The following is a 20,355-nucleotide window of genomic DNA, read 5'->3' as shown; positions in this document are numbered from 1 at the left end:
CTGGCCCGTTTTCTGTCTTTTGACTCGTGAAAAACTGCAGTTTCTGCCCCCAAACGCTGTCACAACCCAATCCAGTGGAAATGAATAACCATTCCCATCAAAGTATGCTCAGTAGATAGCAAGATTTTTGCTAGAAATACAGTACTGTCACATTTAAAGCACACGATTATAGTGAAACTTTGACGACTTGGTATCGGACATGAACAGTTGAGGTAATACATTTATCAGCATTTAGTGTCACGGATACAATCAACCAATGCCCATTAACCTTTCACCTTCACATCACTCCATTCTTTTCCTTCATCTCCAGTCTCCGCCCTTCATACAGGTAGTGTTTTACTTCTAAATGAGACTAAGTGTAAACAAACAAACAAAGAAATAAATCAGTGCACTATACACAGAGAATCAAATACCAAATAATTTAAATCTGTATTTACATAAAAAAGGCATAAAGTGAGGTTGAAATGGTTAGTGCTAATGATGCTTGTATCCTCTTGTTACACCTCTGCTCTATCTTTCAGGTAGTACCGTTTTTACCATCTGCAATATGCTTCAGGTGGATGGTTAGTGTCTGTGTCTACTTCATGCTACTGGTGAAACTGGACTGGACCTGGATTATAATTAGCCCACCTAAGGTTGAGTTTCTGCACATAAGAGATCTGGACTGAAGGAACCGACCTGTCATAATGCACGATGCTCTGCTACGGTGCTGTGAGTGGAAAAAACCCCAAAAACCCCCCAGAAAAAACACGAGGCGTTCAGGTGCAGACGTTCCACGAACTAGTAAGCAGCATGCTCGTAAATGTGTATCTAAATATTCTCTTTTCTGGTCGATGGCAGCGTTTTATACAGCGAAGCAGCAGCGTCTCAGAGGACGACCTCGAGTGTGGAGCTAATGCTTTCCCTCCTCCCCAGTGTTCTTTAAAAAAATATGCTGCAGGCGCAAAGTGTTTGATCTGGCGTTGAGCTTTAAGTGTGTAGTTGGACCAAACCGAGCTGCAAACAGCCTCTCCTCCTCGGGCCGCTTCTGCCTCCCGTCTCCGGTCTAGCCGAGCAGGGAGCTGCGTCTGGATAGGTCTACGTTGCTGGCGCTTAGCCCCCTGCTGTCTGAGAGTCCAGAGTTGACATCCTGCAGGCAGATCAGGTCGTGTTAGTATTTAGTTTAGAAAACGTTGTGCATATTCTGTCAGGTAACAGACAATCGCCTGGACTCGGTATTTAATTCGAAAGATAGAATTTCCTGAGTGAAATCGCAGCTGTGAGGAATAAAGTACCTGTGTGGTTTCCTCGGTGCTCTTATTGAGGAAGTTAAGGGAGCTGGCTCTCTTCATTCTGTACAGAAACACACGATTACCAGAGAACTCAAACCACAAACTTCAGTAATGAGTTAAAGACAGAAAGTGTTTTTACAAAACCGAGTGATTTGAGTAATATTTAGGAATGGACAAGGCAGACCACCCATCATGGTTCCCGAGCAATTAAGGCTTCATTGTGGATCTTATTTACAAGGTCGCGCAACCTTCATGCTCAATTGTAAATGTTATACTCAACTATATACCCACTGGACACTTTATTAGGTACGCCTTTATAGTACCAGGTTGGACCCCTTTCTCTTTCAGAGCTGCCTCAATTCAACAACGTGCTGGAAACATGACTCATTACTTCTTCATGTTGACACAACAGCATCACACAGTTGATGCAGATTTCCTGCTTGCACATTCATTATGAGAATCACCCTTGTGCTTCAACGTCCTGTGTGTTCAACGATGTTCATCTTTGTTTCAGTTTCGTATGTTTCAGTTTTGAACAGTGTTATAATTGGTCTGAATTTTTTGAAGATGTACTTTTAGCTTTGGGAACTGAAGTGCGAATGTAATTTGGACTGGTGAGAAGAAAAACTGAAGTATGCAGTAGTCTTACCCTGGGTTGCGGGGTTCTTGAGGACCGCTGCCCTGCAGCTTCTTCACCAGCATTTCGCTGCTCCTTCTCAGAGCATCACGAATCTTACCGAAGGAGCCGCTGCGGCGCAGAGACCCGTTACCATCCTGAGGGCGAGATGTGCAACGGTAAAACTTTAGAAAAACACCTCCTTTAAGGCACGCTAGAACAGACTCACAGACAAGGATTTCCACAGTACTTTATGAAATTATTCACACTGTGGTTACGCTGTAGTCACATCCAGTCAATGTGAACACATACTGCTACTTTATTAGCTTCCAAACTTATGTTACCCCGTTCCACTCAGCCGAGTCGTCGCCCTCGTTCTCCCCTCTCTGTCCACCAGGTCCGTTCGTTCCCTCCCTGCTGTGTCGTCTGTCGCTCCCAGAGCCTCCGTCCTTCAGCAGCTCCACCACCTTACTCTGGTTAATGGCATCAATACCCTGAGAGAGGAAAATAAAGACAAGGGTGATGCAAGGGCCTGAAAAAAAAACCCTTTTATACAACAGCAGACGCAGCATGTGTTCTTTACTATGTGCAAACATTAGTACGACTGATCTTTAAATCACTTTGGCACACAGTTTATGAGCCAATAAATCGTAGCTGGAATGCCTGTTGAACAAATCCGCTCGCTTAACTGAAAAATCCCTGAAAAGAGCCCAGATGACTAATCTAAAGGCGGTAATTCAAACGGCCAAACAGCCGTCGTCGAGAGGGTTCCTGTTGCACCTGTTTGCGTGACTTGCTGGCGCACTCCTCCAGTGTTTCTGCGGCCTCCAGTTTGCCCTGGCGACGGTACAAAGCTCCCAAGCTTTTGAGGGTTGTGTTCACTGTTGGGCTGTTGAGAAAGAAAGAAATCCAGCTTTTTTTTTCTTTAGATCTTTTAAAAGTAACCTAATCCATCAATCAGGGTTAAACAATCAAGCGTTAGACCTTTCCCAAACTGAACCACAAAGCAAACACTCTCTGCTGCTTTGAGAAGTTTACTGTTACACAGTCTGCAAAGTATCTGCTCCTCAAACAAAAGGGATGGAAATGTGCCGTTTCTACTATAAAACTAGAAGAATGACGAACCACAGACTGATAAAGTCAGTGGTTTAACTTCTAGTCTTTTGAGGCAAACATAGATTTGTAATGAGCTTTGTTTCCCTTCCTTTTTGGTGATGATAGTTTCCCTGTTCTGTTCCTCTGTTACCATTTTTCATCTTTTTAAAAAGACAAAAAGGCCATCAGATCAGAGTAGCTTCCCTTGGTAGACATTCACAGTTATTTAAGTCACATACATGATCAGACAGTTTAGACTTTGACCTGTTTCCAGTGGATCTAAATGTCTGATTTACCTGTCCACCTTGCAGGCCTTGTACCAGCTCCCATACTCTACATATGGGCCTGAGTCCTTGCGTTTGCCCTGAAAGAAAGAGTGACACAGATTAATATTAAACGAGTCAGAAAGCAGGAGGAGACAAGTACAAAATGCTGGTCCGATAGGCAGCAAGTTAAAACAACAAGAAAACCTTGTCCTTATACCCACTGTATGTGTTGCCTGCCTACCTTGCTCTCTTCTCTTTCCTCAGCGTGCATCCAGATTGGTTTATTATCATCTGCAACAGGCAGAAATATCACATAATTACTTTTTTTATACACAAACATCATGTGTGGGCCACCAAACCCACACTGAAGAGGACTTAAGATGCTTTTTATTGTTCTGCACTGTTAAAATCATAAAAATAACCCAATAACTATGAATGACACTTCAGTCTGCTGGATATCCTCTAATATGGTCTGTAATTTGGTCATTTCAGGCACATTTTCCATGGCTGCCCTTCAAAAGCAGTTGCAGTCAAATAAAAAAACGTTGGGTTAAAAGGGAAATAATAGTTATGATTAAGGAGGAACTGTCTAGAGTCCTGAAATACAGCATGGAATTGGATTTGAGTTTAAAAAGTATTTTAATTGTCCTGAAAAATGACCAAAATCCTGAAAGGACCCATTTTTAGTTTGAGGTAATGCCTCTCTGTCTATGTAAACACATTTGATTTCATGTAAACACGCGGCTGTCACTCACCAAACCCAGCTAAAGCCCGCTCTCGTGCTGAGCATGTGAGCACATAAGGGTTTGATAGACTTAGCTGGATAGGCGGGAGGAAACCATCAGCATTAAGCTGCTTTGCGAGCTTCAGTGTAATCCTCTGACTTGCTGAGAACTCAGAGCGATGCGGCCGTCAGGGTGTGACCAAACCACAGCCTGAATCTAAAAAAAACAAGGCTAACAGGAAGACTTCTGATGTAAATTGAGCCTGACTCGCAGCCTGCTCCTCTCTGCCCAGTCCTGGCAATTTGAGTAACTCTGTGACCAGCAGGATCTGATACAGTCACTTCAGTGTGACTCAGCTGTTTGCCTGTTGGCTCTACTTACTGTTGACAGAGCCAAACTCCTTCTCGTGCGCCCTGGTCAAAATCTCTTTGTACAGAGCTTCAGCGTCTGCAAATTTCCCCTGCTTCAGGTAGCATGTGGCCTAAAGAGAAACAGGAAGCACCGACAATCCTGATCAGATCAATAAAATATCTTAGAAATAGGTGAAATAGTCACAGGAGAAAAAAACTATAAAGGTAGTGAAACAGTGAAGAGGCAGAAGGGTGTTCAAATGATAGACTGTATATAAAAGATGGGCATAGCCAACATTAGATTTTAACTGGTCCCAGTGAGAAGCCCCAAGGTGGACGCTTAGCTGTTGTCCTTTTGACTGACACAGGACGCTCATAAGACAGCAGCTTGTCAATCAAACATAAATCAATATTTTCTTTATCCTCCTTTTTGGCTCTGAAGGGAAAATATAAAAAAATTACTGAATGCGACACGATGTTCAGACTTTAATCCCGTGACTGAGACCAGAAGCTCATCAGGGCAGCGTTTACTACCGTCTTAAATCACGTGAACAGCAGGGGAGTTTTCCCAAAGACCTTTACAGAACCAGACACATTTTTACAACCAGAGGAGTCGCCCCCTGCTGGCCATTTTACACCCTGACGCTACATCCATCTTTACAGTCTGTAGTGCAAATTAAGTTCCCACCAGGTTATTTTTGGTTTTGGCCACATTGGGGTCATCAGCTCCGAGCTTGGATTCGTAGATCTCCAGGGCTCGTCCGTAGTAGTACTCCACCTCGTCGTACTTGCCCTGGTTCTGACACAGTAGGGCCAGGTTGTTCAGCTGCTTAGCCACGTCGGGATGGTACTTCCCCAGCACCTGGTTACAACAGTGAGACAACCACACATTTGCAAAACAAACTACAATCACGTGACCACGTGGAGACTGTCTGGGTAACTTGTCTGCTTATGTACCCTTTATATGAAAAGGTGATTCAGTTGCTAAAACACAAATATGAACAAAACTGCAATTGTACCTTCTCTCTGATCTCCAGTGCTCTCTTGCAGAGAGGCTCAGCCTCCTTGTATTTGCCCCTCTTGCCATATAATACAGCGAGATTGTTGAGGGTTGCAGCCACAGCTGGGTGGTCCTTCCCCAGTGTCTTCTCCCTGATGGCTAAAGCGTCATTCAGAAGATGAGCGGCTTCTTTGTATTTGTTCTGGTCCCTGGAGCACAAAACACAAAGCACAGACCCATGGCGCTGTGTTCAGAGGCTTTATTTTACAACAATGAATAGTTTATGAAAAGCGTCCACACTCTCAAGCCCCCACCTGTACACCAGAGCCAGGATGTTGAGCATAGTGGCGACGTCTGGATGGTCATGCCCAGATGTCTTCTCCAGGTCCTCCAGGGCTTGCTTGCACAGCGGCACAGCCACCTCGTACCTCCCCTGAGAGGCGTACTGGATCACCAGGTTGTGCAGCGTCCTGAGGCGCGCCGGGATCTCGTAGCCTCCCTGCTGGGCTGCCACCTCTCCACTGGGCTGGGCTGTGACACGAAGCACAGCATGGTCGAGAATAAGCAAAACTACCTACTAGAAGTTTTTAAAGCGTTACATGAAGTTCTCAAATGAATGATTTGTTCAGTACTCCATCAGTTTTCAAAAATAGTAACTAAGTTACTGTCAGATCCAAGCAGAACATATGGTGGATAAAAAACATGAAGTCAGGTCTGCTGTAGTGATCAGCACTCCAGCAGAAATGGAGGAAGCTTCTGTAACAAGATTTTCTTTTCCTTTATATAATTTGATGATAGTCATGTTCTCCAAAAAGTAGATAAAGCCTTTTAAAAGCTACGTGTTGTACTCTCTACCCCCTCTCCTGCTTGTTATGCTCTTGCTGCTGCTGAACACTAACTAGCCATTCAGACTATGGCTGAATGTATATTTCACTGTAAGAGCGAATGAAGGTTCAGCACGTAGCGTGTGGTTAATTTGCAGGAAAGCTAAAGACGCTGCATACACTGACACAACTGATTTATCTTTGTATGTGCTGTGTTGAACAGCTGCTAAAAAACCTATAGCACAGAAGTTGAACTATTTAAATGACTTGCAGTTCAGACTTCAGGGCTACAGGTGCTATATTATTAAGATAAAAAATAAAGCAATGATTAAAAACTGTAAAACTAAAATAAAATGTCTGCCCACTCTTAACTCACATGTGTATGCATGCCAGATGTTTCCTTGAAGTAGCTGCAGCATGAGCAGATCAGACAAGGCGGCATTACATGTGCATAGGTGAACGCTGCACAGTGACTGAACACCCAGTGAGCTACCAGTTATCTCTTCCTGTGGTGTACCACATTCGGCACTCTCTCTGTTAAACTGGGCCGTGGACAGCCTGTACTGTGAACCGATGATTAACCTCATCAAATCGTTATATCATAATTCATTCAAACTGTCTTGGTCACATGGGAGCCAAAAACAAACAATCCCTACATAACATGTGCGCCTCTCAGAATCATTCTTGTATTAAATGACAGATTTCAGCTTTATGTGAGGCTTTGACTGGCTTGAGCACAAATTCATGAGTAAAATCCCAATGTATTCATCTTAAATTGAGTCATCCCATTAAGGCCTCTCTGCTGATGTCATACCTGGTCCCTGGTCATCATCATTAGGGAATAAGTCATCCAGGTTATCCTTTGAAGCGTCTCCGCCTGTGCTGCCGCCCGAGCTCTGGTTCTTCTCCTCGGAGGGCGACACGTCGTCGTCGAACTTCTTGATCTGGTTCATGAACTCCAGGTGCTTCTTCTCCTCCTCCAGCTGGGCGACGCTCTGCTCGCTGCGCTGCAGCTTGTGCTGCGTTCCAGCCAACTCGTCCCGCAGCCACTGGTTCTCCTGGCAGAGGCGGCGCACCTGAGCGCGCAGCTTCTGCTTCTCCGACTCCACGGCGCTCAGGTGGCTGGACAGGGCGATGATCACCTGGTGTAAAAGGAAATTGTAAAAATCCTATTAGAATGACCACAAAAATATCTGTTTCTTTGTTTCTTTGTGCACCAACTCTGCCTCATGATCAAGAGGTGAACAAACACCTTGGTCCACAGATACACATTAGGAGGTTCTTATCTATATCACATATTAAGATGCTGCCTAGCAACAGGTTAGAATGACCTGCATTCAGCATGTATGCACCAATCACACCTTCTAAGGATCGTATAATTTTTGTTTCAAAAGATTCATTTATATCAACAAAGCTTCTTTCATGCATGATATATCACAAAGCCATCAGGCTGCCTAGTGACGATCCAAGATGACCTGTTTATTGCCTTTGTAAAAAAAAAAAAAACCCTTATAAAAGCATCTTATTGTATTAAGTTCACAATAGAGTGTGAACTTCAGTGTACAATTCAGTGTAAACATCAAAAACCTAAGTGTCTGTCTCTCACCTGTGCCTCTCCCAGACCCAGCTCAATGGCTTCCAGACTCTTGCGCAGCAGCCCCGACTTCTCTTGTGCAACAGGTGGCTGGGTGCAGTCCAGCAGAGAGTTTAGGAGCTGGGCGTGCTCGCCACGCAGCGTCTCCAGACCCTGCATGACGGTCTTAGTGTTAAGGACGATCTCATCCTGGCTCAGTCGCTCCAGGGCTTCTTCACGTGGATACACCATGGTGGACATTGCCAGGTTTCACACACACTGTGAGAAAAGGGAAGGAAAACCTACATTTACTTACATTTCTGATTCACATTCTGCCCTGCTTGAAACCCTCAAAACATTAGGTGTTCAGTGTAACCACATCCTGCCACAGAAGGTGGCAAAGAAACAGAAACGAGCGATGATTAATTTGCGGCGTGAGGACATAATGACACAACAGATGAGACAAATAGTGGAGTAATATTATGACTCAAACCCAGCGCTGCAGACAGTTCCTCTATCCACCTGCTCATGAATGAGAAATACCACACCGGAAACACTTAAGGACATGATGGGGCGCAAACGAAGAAAATGGCAGCAAACAAAAGTAATGAGGAGAACAAAATGAGAAACACTGACAACGCGAATGAAGGGACTGTTCCTGAGATTCACTTCCTGTTTGGCATCATCCTGTAAATGATGGAGTTAAAAGAGATGGATGAAAAACAAAAACCACGCAGCACAAGCGTGTCTTGTTATGAACAGAAGGCACGCTGTATAAAAGCTTCCCGACATCAGACAGAAAGAGAAAGGTTGTCTGTGAGATTGTATACTGGACGTATAATTAAAGTAAATTTAGCCGGAAACAAACACAGACCAGCAAATCCAATTAACAGGAGAAGTGATCAGTGAACAAAGCTAACCTTGTGAGGGCGGGGCAACGATTATCACAGCGGCGTCGGATTTAGAGCCAGACGGACATCTGGATGAAATGTTATTTTAAACTAAGACAAATGTCCCAACATCTGTAGCAGCATAACTGAGCAGACTCTTAAAAAGCCAGCAAATGGATCAAATTATAGCCTCAGAGAATATTAGACTTTAAACTTGAGTTTCCTTCTCCAATTACATCTTTATCTCTAAAAAAAGATTACTTTTTAGTGTAACTTTGCTACTTTAACCTCAGAAAAATTCTGTTATTTAAGTTGGAATTTTTCTGCCCTTCATAAATTTACATCTTTAATACAAAAAAAAAACATTGGAGCATATTTTTTCTTTGTATGTATGCCAGATAATAAACTAACCAATTTACTCTTAGAACATCCATCTTTTCTTTTTCTTCAGATATTCACAGCTCTAACCTTTAGAAAAGTGTATTTTTACAGTAATTTTTATGTTTTTTCCTAATAGATTTACAATTTTTTAAAATCTCAGAATATCAAACTTCTTTCCTGTAATTCTCAATCATACATTTACAACTTTAACTGATCTCTCACAACCTAAAGGCAGATCTTTAAATTGACTTCCTGATCTTCTGGGAGTACTCACAGTAAATGTAGTGCTATATGGTCTTTAAATCATTGGTCATGATTTGTCATGTCCATGATGAGCCTGGCAGATACACGTGTGCACTGTGAATCCTTCCAGCCAGGAAAAGAGAAACATTCATGCTGCGTATTAATATTTAGATAACATTTACAAAGTCCAATATCCAAACCGTGGGCCACTTCTGGCACAGTAAACGGCGACTTTCCCCCTTGAGCATGCGCACTGTCTCCATATTGACCAGATGTAAGTGAAAGGGTTGCAGCCGCAGCAGGAGGAGAAAGAGGTCGTCAGAGGAGCCAAATGTGCAACATCGTGACTTTCTCTCTCTCCCAGCTTTGATGGAGGAGGCGCACCTGTTCTGTTCTCCTCTCCTGCTCCCTCCCTTCCTCTCTCACCCATCCTCCTCTCCCACCCCCTCCCATCTTGCCTCATACACTTGACTGCAATGCACCAATATTCACGCTTCCTTTCAAGTCCACCGCTTCACAAATGCAGAAGAACAGAGCTAACTGTGCGGGCGGACAAACGAGCGGCAGCAGGAAATGATCGCGATCGCATACCCCTCACGTTTGAATTAAACCCTTCAGAGCCATGAATAAAGGCAGGAGCCGGTGGATGGCCGAGGCCTAATGCCGGGGAGGAAGTCAGCAGATCAGTGAAGGTGACCGACAGCAGAGAGCACTGCTCAAAAAGCATAAAGCTACAACAGACGATGAACATTAGGCCAAATAAATGCCTGTCCATCGCTGAAAACGTGTTGATGTGTCTGGTCCCGACATGCAGCCTGTTTGTAAACAGTGCAGGCCCGATCCTCCAAGGTGTTACACAACACAGAGATGCGTATCATTATTATATCATTATCATCATCAGCACACGCAGGGCTGCATTATTTACAATATGCACACATAATCCCGCAACAAACACCACGTAAAGAGCGATGCTTCATTTCTAGCGACAGATTTATCGACCTGGCCGTCCCACTGCTACAAATATACCGACAAACTGCCCTCATGCAACATAAACTACAATCTATTCTGACCGTTTAAGTGCACCGTAGTGCAGGTATTATTATTATTTATCCTCAGTTTTACCTTCATCGAAGATAAACGCAGCAATTACAGAGCCTCGAACAAAGCGGCAGCACAATGTTGTGATGCTCGGGACAGACCCGCGTCAAGTTTACCAAAACGAACAAGCGTCCGGTGCCGGTTTTTCAAAATAAAACTCCATTTACAGTTAGACAAGTGGCAATGGGAAGATAACGGCATCCAAGGACGAAACGGAGAGTGCTCTCTCAACGCTGAGCAACTTGTACTAATACACGAAAACACGGTCCGCTTGTTTTTCTAAAATTCACTTCGCAAAGCAGCCATTAAATTAAAATTAGCTTTACTTTGAAGACTAATGGGTGACGAGAGCTGCCGCTAGCACACCTGCTTTGTTGAATTAACACGCCTGCAGTTATTTGTAGATAAACCGAAATAGCTCGCGCACGCTACTGAGTTTACTTTAATGCGATTACGGCAACAAGTTTAACTGAGCTAAAAGCCACCTTGGCTAGCTGCTGTTTACGTTTTTCTTCACTTTAACTTACCCAGCTGTCACTTGACAGTAGCTGACGGGGTGGACACAGCTAATATTTAGCTGTGTTTTTAACTTTAACCTCGGTGTTCACAGTATAAGCGACTGAACCTTTATTCGGCATAAAACTGATTATTTTGTGGATGTGCTTCAAAATTTGACAGAGAAAACGAAATGGCTGAGTTCCCAGAGACCCCAACCAAAGATTGAACAAGCACTAAGATGATTTACGTTCGACCTTTTTCAGTCAAGGCGGGGAATACATCTTGCGCATGCGTATAGTCGAGTTGTCGCTCTTGCAACATCCGAGCGTCTGAATTTTACGGTATATCAGTTTCCCTCAAGACTCTATTTAATATAATAACCTAAATTGACATGGTGTAAATTATTATGCTATTTGCATGGTATTGTTTAGTAACGTTAAGGTAAAATAGGAAAACGTAATTGCTCCTATTCTCTATCTTACTTGTTAAGCACCTTGGCATACCCATGGTTTTTAAGTGTGCTTTATAAATAAAGTTTATTATTATTATTTATTGTAAAACGTTCACTCGGCGACATCTTTATATGGATGATTAGTTACGATAAAATATTGTTTTAAAAAAATAAAAGCAACAACAATACAAACACTTGATATGAATAATGAATTTTTAAAACTCGTAGACTATTTACAAAACAGAAGTTTGGATATAATTCTCTTGGTTTGCTAAAGCTCTTTGTCCGATGATGTCACCAGCATCCTCCATCCACAGGACCCGCTGCCTTGTTTCACAAGTATCACGTGCTAAGCTTAATTTATACTTTTTACACTTTATGCATTCATCAGAAATCTGATTTTACTCTCCAACTTTAACATGGCTGTATTTGTTTATCTCCAACAAAGACTATAATTAGTAAAGTTCCCATTATTTCTGCAATTTTACGTCATTGAGCAGCACATATTAAGTGATATTTATCCAGACAGGCTACAGTGTCTGCATCAGTTTGTTCCACTTCAGAAATAAGCTGTATGGAGCTGTAGTACAAGCACACATCTGTAGTCCAGTAAGAGGAGACAGGGCTACAAATCAAGAATATCTTTATTTAAAAAAAACAATGAAACAATGAAACACTTCCACTTCTCATCCCACATCTGTTTGATTGACAAACGTAATCATGAAAAAAGCGGTACTACAAAACATGTCAAATTAAAAAAAACAAAAGCAAAAAAATAAAGAATACAATATAACAAGTACTATTCTGATATGTACAAGCATCATTGTTTCTTATAGTATTGTTATAGGCAAAAGGCAAAAAAGCTGAAGACTGCTGCTGAAGAAATGATGGCATGTGCAAAATACTCTTCACAAGTCCACAAGCTCAGGGCGCTCTGTTCTGAGCAGAACCTCGGTCGGGTAGAAATCTACTGCTTTCACAGGTAACTCACATTTTCATGAAGACAGGTGGCAAAATTAAATTAAATTAAAACGTGTGAGGGGGTAACGGCATGCTCTCAGAAAGGTGAGCTTGTGGAGGCTTGGTGAAGAAGAAGACTCTCATCACCAGAAGGATGGCAGAGAGAGAAAGACACTGCTGACCACTGACAGATTACTGATGGACCGAACAGCTCCTAATCTCTAACCACGACTAGTCAAGGACAGAGGAACCATCGTCACAAACACATTGACACAGGTACGGAGGTACAGGTATTAAAAAAAAAAAAAGAAATACACAGCAACACTTTCAGGACTTACACAGAACAACCAGCTTGTTCAGAGAGACGGCAGGAGAACATGTAAATGGGGTGAAATCAGTTTTTGTTAGGTGATAAGGAATGAGACTGTGTTGACAATGCAATAACTTCAAAACAAGGATCACTTTGCTGTTAATGTAGGGTGTTTTCAGGCTATCAGCATCCACCAAAAACTCACATATCTCTGGATATTCTCACAATTTCTTCACATTTTAGTTTCTGGCAGTGATTTTTAATCCCTCTAATGCTCAGTTTCAGTGATCTCCCTCTGAGCGCACAAGTTGAAGAGGCATGAAAAGACTACGCTTAATTTCAGGAAATCGCATCATCGCAATAATTTGGCTAACAATACTACAAGGCAAAGAGCATTTTGACTCAATTAGAGGTCTCTTCCAACAGCAGATACTCGAGCCCAGCTGCAATTTACGTTAAAAAGTTGAAGGTTTCGTTCCAAATATTGTACAAATTTCGCAAATTTAAAAATGCCGTACCACACTTCCATACTAAAGTTAGAAAAACCTACTATTTCAACACTACGAGTTCATACATTTAGCAAATAGTTTTGAGGTTGCCATGTAGTGGGGAAAAGAACCACTGCCTCATTGACTGAGTCCTAATATACATTATATGGACAAAAGTATTGAGACACACCTCCTAATGTTTGAATTCAACTGTTTTCAGACCCGTTGCCACAAAAATCATTCATCTAGCCAGACAGTCTGCCTTTACAACATCTGTGAAAGAATGGGCAAAGAGCTCACTGAATTTGAGTGAGGTGCTGTAACAGGGTGCCACCATTGAAGTATTTCCCTCTTTAATATCCCACTGTCAGCTGTAAGTACTATTACTAAACAGGAGTAACCATGGCAACTTATCCACGAAGTTCCCGACCACATAAAGTTCCAGAGTGGGGTCACCGAGCGATGAGGGATATGGCATAGACATTAACATCAGCACAAAAACTGTGCGCCGGGAGCTTCACAGCATGCGTTTCCATGTGTAACATGTAGCTGACTCAGGTCTTTTGTCCATATAGTGCATCTAGTATTTTAATCATTATTTTCACAGTTCTTATTTTGCTGACCTAATGATGCAGAAACTCAACTCTGGCTGACTTTACTGGAAGGAGTTAAAATGTGGAGTGGGAACTGTTTTAGTTTCTAAAGAGGGGGACACAACAGAATATGCTTTTAGCTCAGTTTTGGTCTCCACCAACTCTTATTTGACGCTTAAGTTTCTCCTCTCGGTTTCCAGGAGGCATTTTACGCTTAAGCCAGTATCTTTTAAAGGAATTAGTAGTGGAATGAAACCTCCTGTTTTTAGTTTGGATCGAGCAACCTCTACGTCAAACCACAGTCCATCATCCAGGAACCCTAAAACCCGACATATTGTATGTAAGGCAGCTCTCTGTCTGTAAGGGCCTTCAGTGGTTGTCATCACGAGGAAAAAGAGGAGCCTCATTTCTAAAAGTCTGTGATCTCTACTGTCTTAACAAAACTAATCAGTCGTTCACACGTAAACTGAATTCAATACATTCAAATTTTTTTGAATTCCTTAAACAGGAAAGGAAAAAAAAAGAAAAGAAAAAAATCAATCCGCAGCTAGCTGAGTGTTTGCTCGGTGGTGACCGCTCGTTAGCGAAGCGTTGTGTAACAGGAGAGGAAAAACAGAGATGGACATGTGCCGCCGACATCACAACTGTAACACTTTAAACGCCGACACAGGAGAAAAAGAAACAAAAAAACACTTTGAGATCGACTTTCAAACAAACCAAAAAAAAGTCATTTAAACCAAGAAATTGGCATTAACACTATTTTAAAAAAGCTGTATTAGTAATACTTCACTGGAGAGTGTTATGATGTAGGTGACACAAGGCAGAATCATTAAAAACGACTGTTATAAATCCACAAACATTCTTAGATTTTAGCTCCAATGGTTCCCTCTGTCATTAAAAGTTCAGTTAACCTTCAAGCTTGTCCAATTTTTACTGTTTAATCAAGAAAAACAAACTGTATTCGCCTTGTGCCAGTCTACAAAGTGAACAAGATGACCACTGCAGCTTTTGCAGCTCTAATCAAATAGTCACTGACATCAACACACACGCACACTTACACACCAGCTGCATGCCCTCTGTCACATGGTAAAAAAAACAATTCCTCCTCTCAAGTGATTTTTTTTTTTAAAGTTTCTGATCACATTACATGTATTTCACACCACACACACACAAACACACACTTGTTACCAGTTACTGTACACTCACTAATCACCTCATGACATCCTAGAGAAAGCGTGTAGTGGAGAGGCAAAAACAAACAACAACGAAAAAAGGTCAGTAAGGAGCTGAAAGACAACGAGCACGCTCTGTGAGTTTCCACCAGGTCTGCTGTTCCCACTGAAAACAAAGCTGCCAGTCTAGCCAATAAAATGAAGACAGGTTTTTTTTTTTCAGGTGGGGGTGGGGGGGACATCGGCCACAACGTTGTGCTTCACTGCAAGTAACTAACTCCCATTTTTACAGCGCGAACACTGAAAGAAAAAACAACAGCTTTTCCCGTTAAGTGCTGTAAGAGTTTCGGATGGTTTAAACATGCATTTTGCTGCTTTCTGTTGCATATGTATTTATTTCTGCTGTTAACGAGAGTTAAACTTTTATTGTTATTTTTTTAAACACCCAAAACGGTCCACGTGTAATCGTACGGTAAGTGCATAGCAAATAAAGATGAAAGAAAATGCACACTACGGTAGCCCCTGCCCTGATGTCTTGGATCTCTTCACAGTAACAAACACTATGCATCACGACACAGCTTTGCAGGGAAGGGTTGGACATTTCTCACTACTGCACTTTTTTTTTAAAGGACACTTGACATTTACAGGTTGTTGTTTTTTTCTCTTTTTTTTTGGTTTTCTTAAGAGGAAATATTTGCCATTAGACATCCAAATCACCTACAGAGGAAATATATATATAGATATAGTATGGAAGCCCTTGAAATTAAAAAATAAACCAACAGGATTTGTTGAAGGGCATTTTTTTTTCTGCTAACATAGGGTGAGGGGGGGGGGAATCCATTAAAACGCCAGCTTTGTTATTTGGCTGCACGTTCTTAGTGACTTGTGCACACGCTGAGGCGCTGTTGCACTAATTTGGAGTTTGTTTGCGGCACATGGTTGGTGTATCTGTTAGTTTAGAGCATGCATGTGAGGATCGGGGGTCTTCTGAGGGGGGCGGGGGCAGTCTTTGAAACCGGTGAGTGGTTGCATGCTGCTGCATTCCATAGAACGGAAACATAAAAGGCAGTTAGCTAATAATCTTGTGCTGTGGTCCCCTTGTAAACACACACACACACACACACATACTGTACATTCACGTGTGCATGCATACTCACGGAGCACACCGACACACACAGAAAGGGGGCAATAATAAAGTGACTAGTAACAGCACTGCACCCCAGCGCTACCCTCCCTCCTCTCCCTAAAGACAAATAAGACAACTGAAGCCAAAATGAGATTAAGGAAAAGGAGAAAGTCCAGCTGCTTTATGTCCTCCCTCAGCTCTGCGGGCGGCTGAGAGGTGGGGTTTGTGTGGAGGGCAGTCGAAAGGTCAGGTCAGGTTAGAGGAGTCGAGGCGCTCGGCCCTACGAGGGAGGCTTGCTGTAGCCGAAAAGTCCGACAGGTAGGTATTTGACGTGAGTGGGCCACTGGGCGGCCAGCTGGAAGAACTTGACGTCGTTCCACTCGACGCCGTCTATGGACACTGGTGGGAGATGGAAACGACGGTGAGGATAAGCTACAATGTGAGCAGGAAAGAAACAAAGCTGCTCGCGATCATCCAGCTCACCTTTCAGGATGGTCTGCTGCTGCTTGGCCGAGCAGATGAGTCGACTGATGCCTTCGATGACCTGGCTCTTGGAGTCTACGTCCTTCTCTTTGGGCTTCTTCCCCAAGAAGATGGTAGGAACTGAAGGGAGGAACAAACACCAGAGTCAAAGTGCTGTGTGATGGAGGGAGACGGCGACTGGGTGGCAGTGTGTGAGTCTAGATTTAGACTGGCTTACTTCAATTGCATTTAAATCTCTAGTATCCCACTACAGAGGACGCATATATATACCCTGCTTCTCAGAGTATGCGCTCTGAACATGGATCTGAGGGATTTCTTTTAAAGACTTGTCCAAAGGGCTTTGCAGTAACTATTTTAGGGCCTGTCTGCAGGGAACCTGGCTAACTGCAACAAGCCTGCAAGTCAAAAACACTTATTTAGTGATAACAATGTAATATGGCCTCAGTCTGTGCTGAATGCAATACAGGGATCATTGTAAGAAAGAAATCAGTGAAATTAATCAATCGTTATTAATATTACAAATTTTAGTTTCAAGTGAAGCCATAATCATAAAAATGATTTAAAGCATCAGATTTGAAACACCTCACCTTTTTTGTTCTTCTCCTTGGTGACCACAGTCATGGCCATGGTGCTGACCTGGGCCTGTGGATCGCTGCTGCCCCCGCCTGGTAGCCTGCTGACCTGCAGCGAGCGGAAGGCGCTCTTCAGCGTGTTCTTGCAGCCCGTGTCGCGTCGCTCTCCCTCCCGCCGCTTCTCTGCCAGAGAGGCCAGCCAGTAATCCACCTGCAGGCCGATGGCGTCCACGCCGTGGGACATGCTGGGGCTCCTGTGGACAGACAGCGCGTGCATGAGCGACTTCCTCAGGCCCTTCGTGACAACTATAAAGCATCGTAACTGAGCTTTCCTATTATTCTCTGGTCTCTCATATCAAACTTGTGAAGAACTTAATTATTAACATATTAATCTGACATTATTTGTAGTTTTTAGTTTCAGCAGAATACACAGATGCAGTGAGGGGTTCTGCTCTGGTCCAATTATGAGACATACATACATCTAACTTTTCTTTACATCACAAACACATTTGTAAGATAATTTAACAGCTTCACGAGCAGACCGACTTGAATCTGACAGCTGAATTTCATTCATCATGTTCAACACACTCCCCAAAATGTAAAAGATCAGATCAGTGATCTCTGCAGAGAGGCACTGCAGCAAAAAAACATCTGATTCAGTGGCTGAAGCATCAAAGAGAGCCTCGATTTGGAAGAGGATCTCAGAGAAACACGAACAACTCGCTGCCTGTTTGCTTAAAGAACAAGCAGACGGCTGATTAAAAGGCATTTATCCCTCTGCCACAGCTCAGTACTGACAGCATCATCAACATGCATGCTGACAGCTGAGACATCAACAGAAAAACATACACAAATGCAGAAAATCAACCTGAATAAAATAAACGGTTGTTTAAATATCTACATCTGAGGACTTGATTTAAAGCACATCAGTATAATTACAAGATCCTGTAAAGAAATATGAATGTTAGAGAACTCTTACCCTTGAACTGTGAGCACACTCCCCATGGAGGGAGAGGAGGGAGGCGTGGCTGTCTCTTTGATCATCCCGGTGGGAGAGCCGTGGGAGGGTGGTGATGTGGAGGGGACAGCGAGGCTCACTGCTACACCCTCCTCTGCATCTCCTTCATAACCCAAATGGAAATAGCGTGAAACCCTAAATCGAATTCTTTTTTAACATCTTTTGACGTTTTCCAAACACTCACCTGTTGGAGACTGACCAGACTCGATCAGACCAACCTTCACCACCTGGAAAACAAGAAGGGATGTCAGCCAAAGATCCTGAAGATGAGCAGCAGCAAAGGTTAAAAGTTCCCACTCAAGAGTAGAATTCTCACCCCAATAAAAGGAATGAACTTCTGGTAGGAGTCTTCATCTCGCCTGGGAAACGGACAGTGAGCGGTGTTTGTTAAAGAAGACCTAAAAGATCAAAGATCTGGCGCGTGTTCGCTGACATCTGTACTCACGTTCTGTGCTTGCAGGTTAGCATGGCCTCGGCGATGGGCAGCTGGTGTGTTACTGTAGCTCCGCTGATGTATTGGGAAATTCTTCCTGCCACATCCAACTGATCTGCAGGAGAAAATAAAACAATTGGAGAAGTGAATAAACGTGCGAAATGCTGAAGAACGTCCTGAGGGGAGACGGCACGTGTGGTACCTGTCTGCGGCGGCTCTGAGCGACTGAACACGTCTCTCCACGCCCCGTCCAGAAAGGAGGAGCTGTAGCGATTGTCGAGGGCTCCGAGGTGTTTAGCCACAGGATGAGAGCCTGACGAACATAATGAGAGAGCAGGAAGGAGGAAGGATCGAGGAGTTTAATGAGCTAACACGACTGCCTGTTCCTCCTACCAATGTGCCAACAATCAAGACATACTAACAAGTTACAGCATTTCCCAAAGTCCAATTAGCATGCAGACAAGTGACTGTGTGCACCAGACATCACTTCCTGCAAAGCCGTAAAACTTTGCTGCGGTCTGACTCTGCAGGAGGAGACAAAAGCAGGCTCTCTCACCCAGCGGCACCACCAGGAAGCGCATGTGGTTCAGCCAGTCAGACGTCTTGTTGGCGAGCTGGGTGACGAAGAACTGCAGGATGGCTCCCAGGTAGCTCTGGCTGCCCACCGCCACCACCTTCACTGGTCTGGGCATGGACGAGTTACAGTTGCAGCTACAGGGAAAAAGAAAGAGAGAGAGAGAGAAATACTCATTACTCAAGAATCAAAAAGTTTGATCATTGTCTCAAAACATACTTTCCTGTTTTAAGAAACACAACCTAATCTCTATTGGAAAATATCCTAAAAAAATAGATTTCTTATTACAGTGTGTCCTACAGATGTGCCTTGGTGCACATCTGAGATGAAGCACATCAAACTAGTGAGAATTCATTCAGTGCTCAGGAACCCAGACTGTGGGCGTTTTTAAAGGACATAGTACACACAGGTGTATGAAAACTCTAGTTTTAAGGACGTTTCCTGTGTGGATCGCCCTTCATTTTTTATACTGAATTCCATTTGAAGTGGGAAGTCAGAAATCCAGAGTTCCCACTCAGAATTTTCAGCCAGAACACCCTCTCAAGATACACTATCCCACCCAGAAAGCTGGAGAAGCCAATCTAACTCCAACTTCACAATCCAAGATGGCAGCTCAGAGCGTAAACTGCACTAAGACTGTGGAACTGGTCCTCTGTACTATTACTGATGTGTATTCATGACTTGCTAAATAATCACTGACCAGGCTCTATCCATGAATGTGCTGCAGAGGTGTTTTTAACAGCAGAAATACAGGCACTGCGTTGCACCCTAGGTACTGTTACTGATGGCTAGGAAGCTAAATAAAACCTGTTATTGTGGCTGTACTGTAATGGGTTTGACTTCAGTCCCAGCTCCTGCATTAGAAAAAGAAACACGAAGCCCCTTTTATTCCCAGACTACAATCTAACTGAGATTATTTAAGGCAAAATAGTCATTTTATATTTCTAACTATTGCTCTGATGACATTTCCTTCATGTTCAGGCAAATTTCATGCCAACAGTGCAAACATAAACCAGAAGAATTCCCACATGTGTGGGAGAGAGTGATAAGCAGAGGGACAAGCCAACGTGATGGACGCAGATATGGGAGACATAAAGTTTTTGTTGCTTTTATAAAGCAAAGTGAGTCACAGGGGCAAAAAAAGGAGGAGGAGAACAGAAGGAGCAAAATATATAAGGGTCAAAGGAAGAACAGAAGTCAGAAAAATAAGGCTCAGAGCAAGAGGAAAGACTAAACAGATGAGTCACTCTGCACACCAATGAGTCTAGCTCGCTCTGTGTGTGTGTGTGTGTGTGTGTGTGTGTGTGTGTGTGTGTGTGTGTGTGTGTGTGTGTGTGTGTGTGTG

At 43.2% G+C, this 20,355-nt stretch overlaps 2 protein-coding genes across 5 annotated transcripts in view; both read right to left on the bottom strand.

The window, feature by feature from the left end:
* Positions 1-344: 344 nt before the first annotated feature.
* On the bottom strand, positions 345-11,067 carry klc2 (kinesin light chain 2). Of its 2 annotated transcripts, none has more exons than XM_005945302.3 (14): positions 10,860-11,067; positions 7,754-7,999; positions 6,962-7,289; positions 5,638-5,854; positions 5,343-5,532; positions 5,012-5,185; positions 4,355-4,454; positions 3,490-3,539; positions 3,279-3,346; positions 2,668-2,776; positions 2,232-2,381; positions 1,921-2,045; positions 1,275-1,332; positions 345-1,129 (listed from the first exon to the last, which is right to left on the bottom strand). In XM_005945302.3, the coding sequence occupies exons 2-14, from the start codon at positions 7,979-7,981 to the stop codon at positions 1,046-1,048; spliced, it is 1,881 nt and encodes a 626-aa protein (XP_005945364.1). In that variant the 5' UTR covers positions 7,982-7,999; positions 10,860-11,067; the 3' UTR covers positions 345-1,045. The 2 variants fall into 2 exon arrangements, with proteins under 2 accessions (XP_005945364.1, XP_005945363.1); XM_005945301.3 differs by lacking the exon at positions 10,860-11,067 and adding an exon at positions 10,357-10,478.
* A 1,157-nt stretch (positions 11,068-12,224) lies between these two features.
* The window catches only part of LOC102304127 (phosphofurin acidic cluster sorting protein 1), a 67,179-nt gene continuing 59,048 nt past the window's right edge, over positions 12,225-20,355 (bottom strand). For all 3 annotated transcript variants that reach the window (XM_042213254.1, XM_042213255.1, XM_042213256.1), the window contains exons 16-24: positions 18,993-19,147; positions 18,639-18,749; positions 18,449-18,551; positions 18,320-18,362; positions 18,188-18,230; positions 17,965-18,106; positions 17,001-17,239; positions 16,414-16,533; positions 12,225-16,329 (exon numbers count right to left, since the gene is read on the bottom strand). In XM_042213254.1, coding sequence (XP_042069188.1) covers positions 16,211-16,329; positions 16,414-16,533; positions 17,001-17,239; positions 17,965-18,106; positions 18,188-18,230; positions 18,320-18,362; positions 18,449-18,551; positions 18,639-18,749; positions 18,993-19,147 — 1,075 coding nt within the window. In that variant the 3' untranslated portion in view covers positions 12,225-16,210. The remainder of the gene's footprint in view (positions 16,330-16,413; positions 16,534-17,000; positions 17,240-17,964; positions 18,107-18,187; positions 18,231-18,319; positions 18,363-18,448; positions 18,552-18,638; positions 18,750-18,992; positions 19,148-20,355) is intronic.

The sequence above is a fragment of the Haplochromis burtoni genome, unplaced genomic scaffold, assembly GCF_018398535.1.
Source record: "Haplochromis burtoni strain Fernald_Lab_line unplaced genomic scaffold, NCSU_Asbu1 Contig_430, whole genome shotgun sequence".
In the NCBI taxonomy this organism is placed as follows: Eukaryota; Metazoa; Chordata; class Actinopteri; order Cichliformes; family Cichlidae; genus Haplochromis; species Haplochromis burtoni.
This window is presented reverse-complemented; position numbering and strand designations above follow the sequence as displayed.

Coding starts and splice junctions, on each gene's coding strand:
- klc2 (XM_005945302.3), bottom strand. CDS start 7,981: ATGTCCACCATGGTGTATCCACGTGAAGAAGCCCTGGAGCGACTGAGC. Junction 2,777..3,278: donor AAGGCCTGCAAGGTGGACAG/GTAAATCAGACA, acceptor CTTTCTCAACAG/CCCAACAGTGAACACAACCC. Junction 2,046..2,231: donor ACTCGGCTGAGTGGAACGGG/GTAACATAAGTT, acceptor TCTCGCCCTCAG/GATGGTAACGGGTCTCTGCG.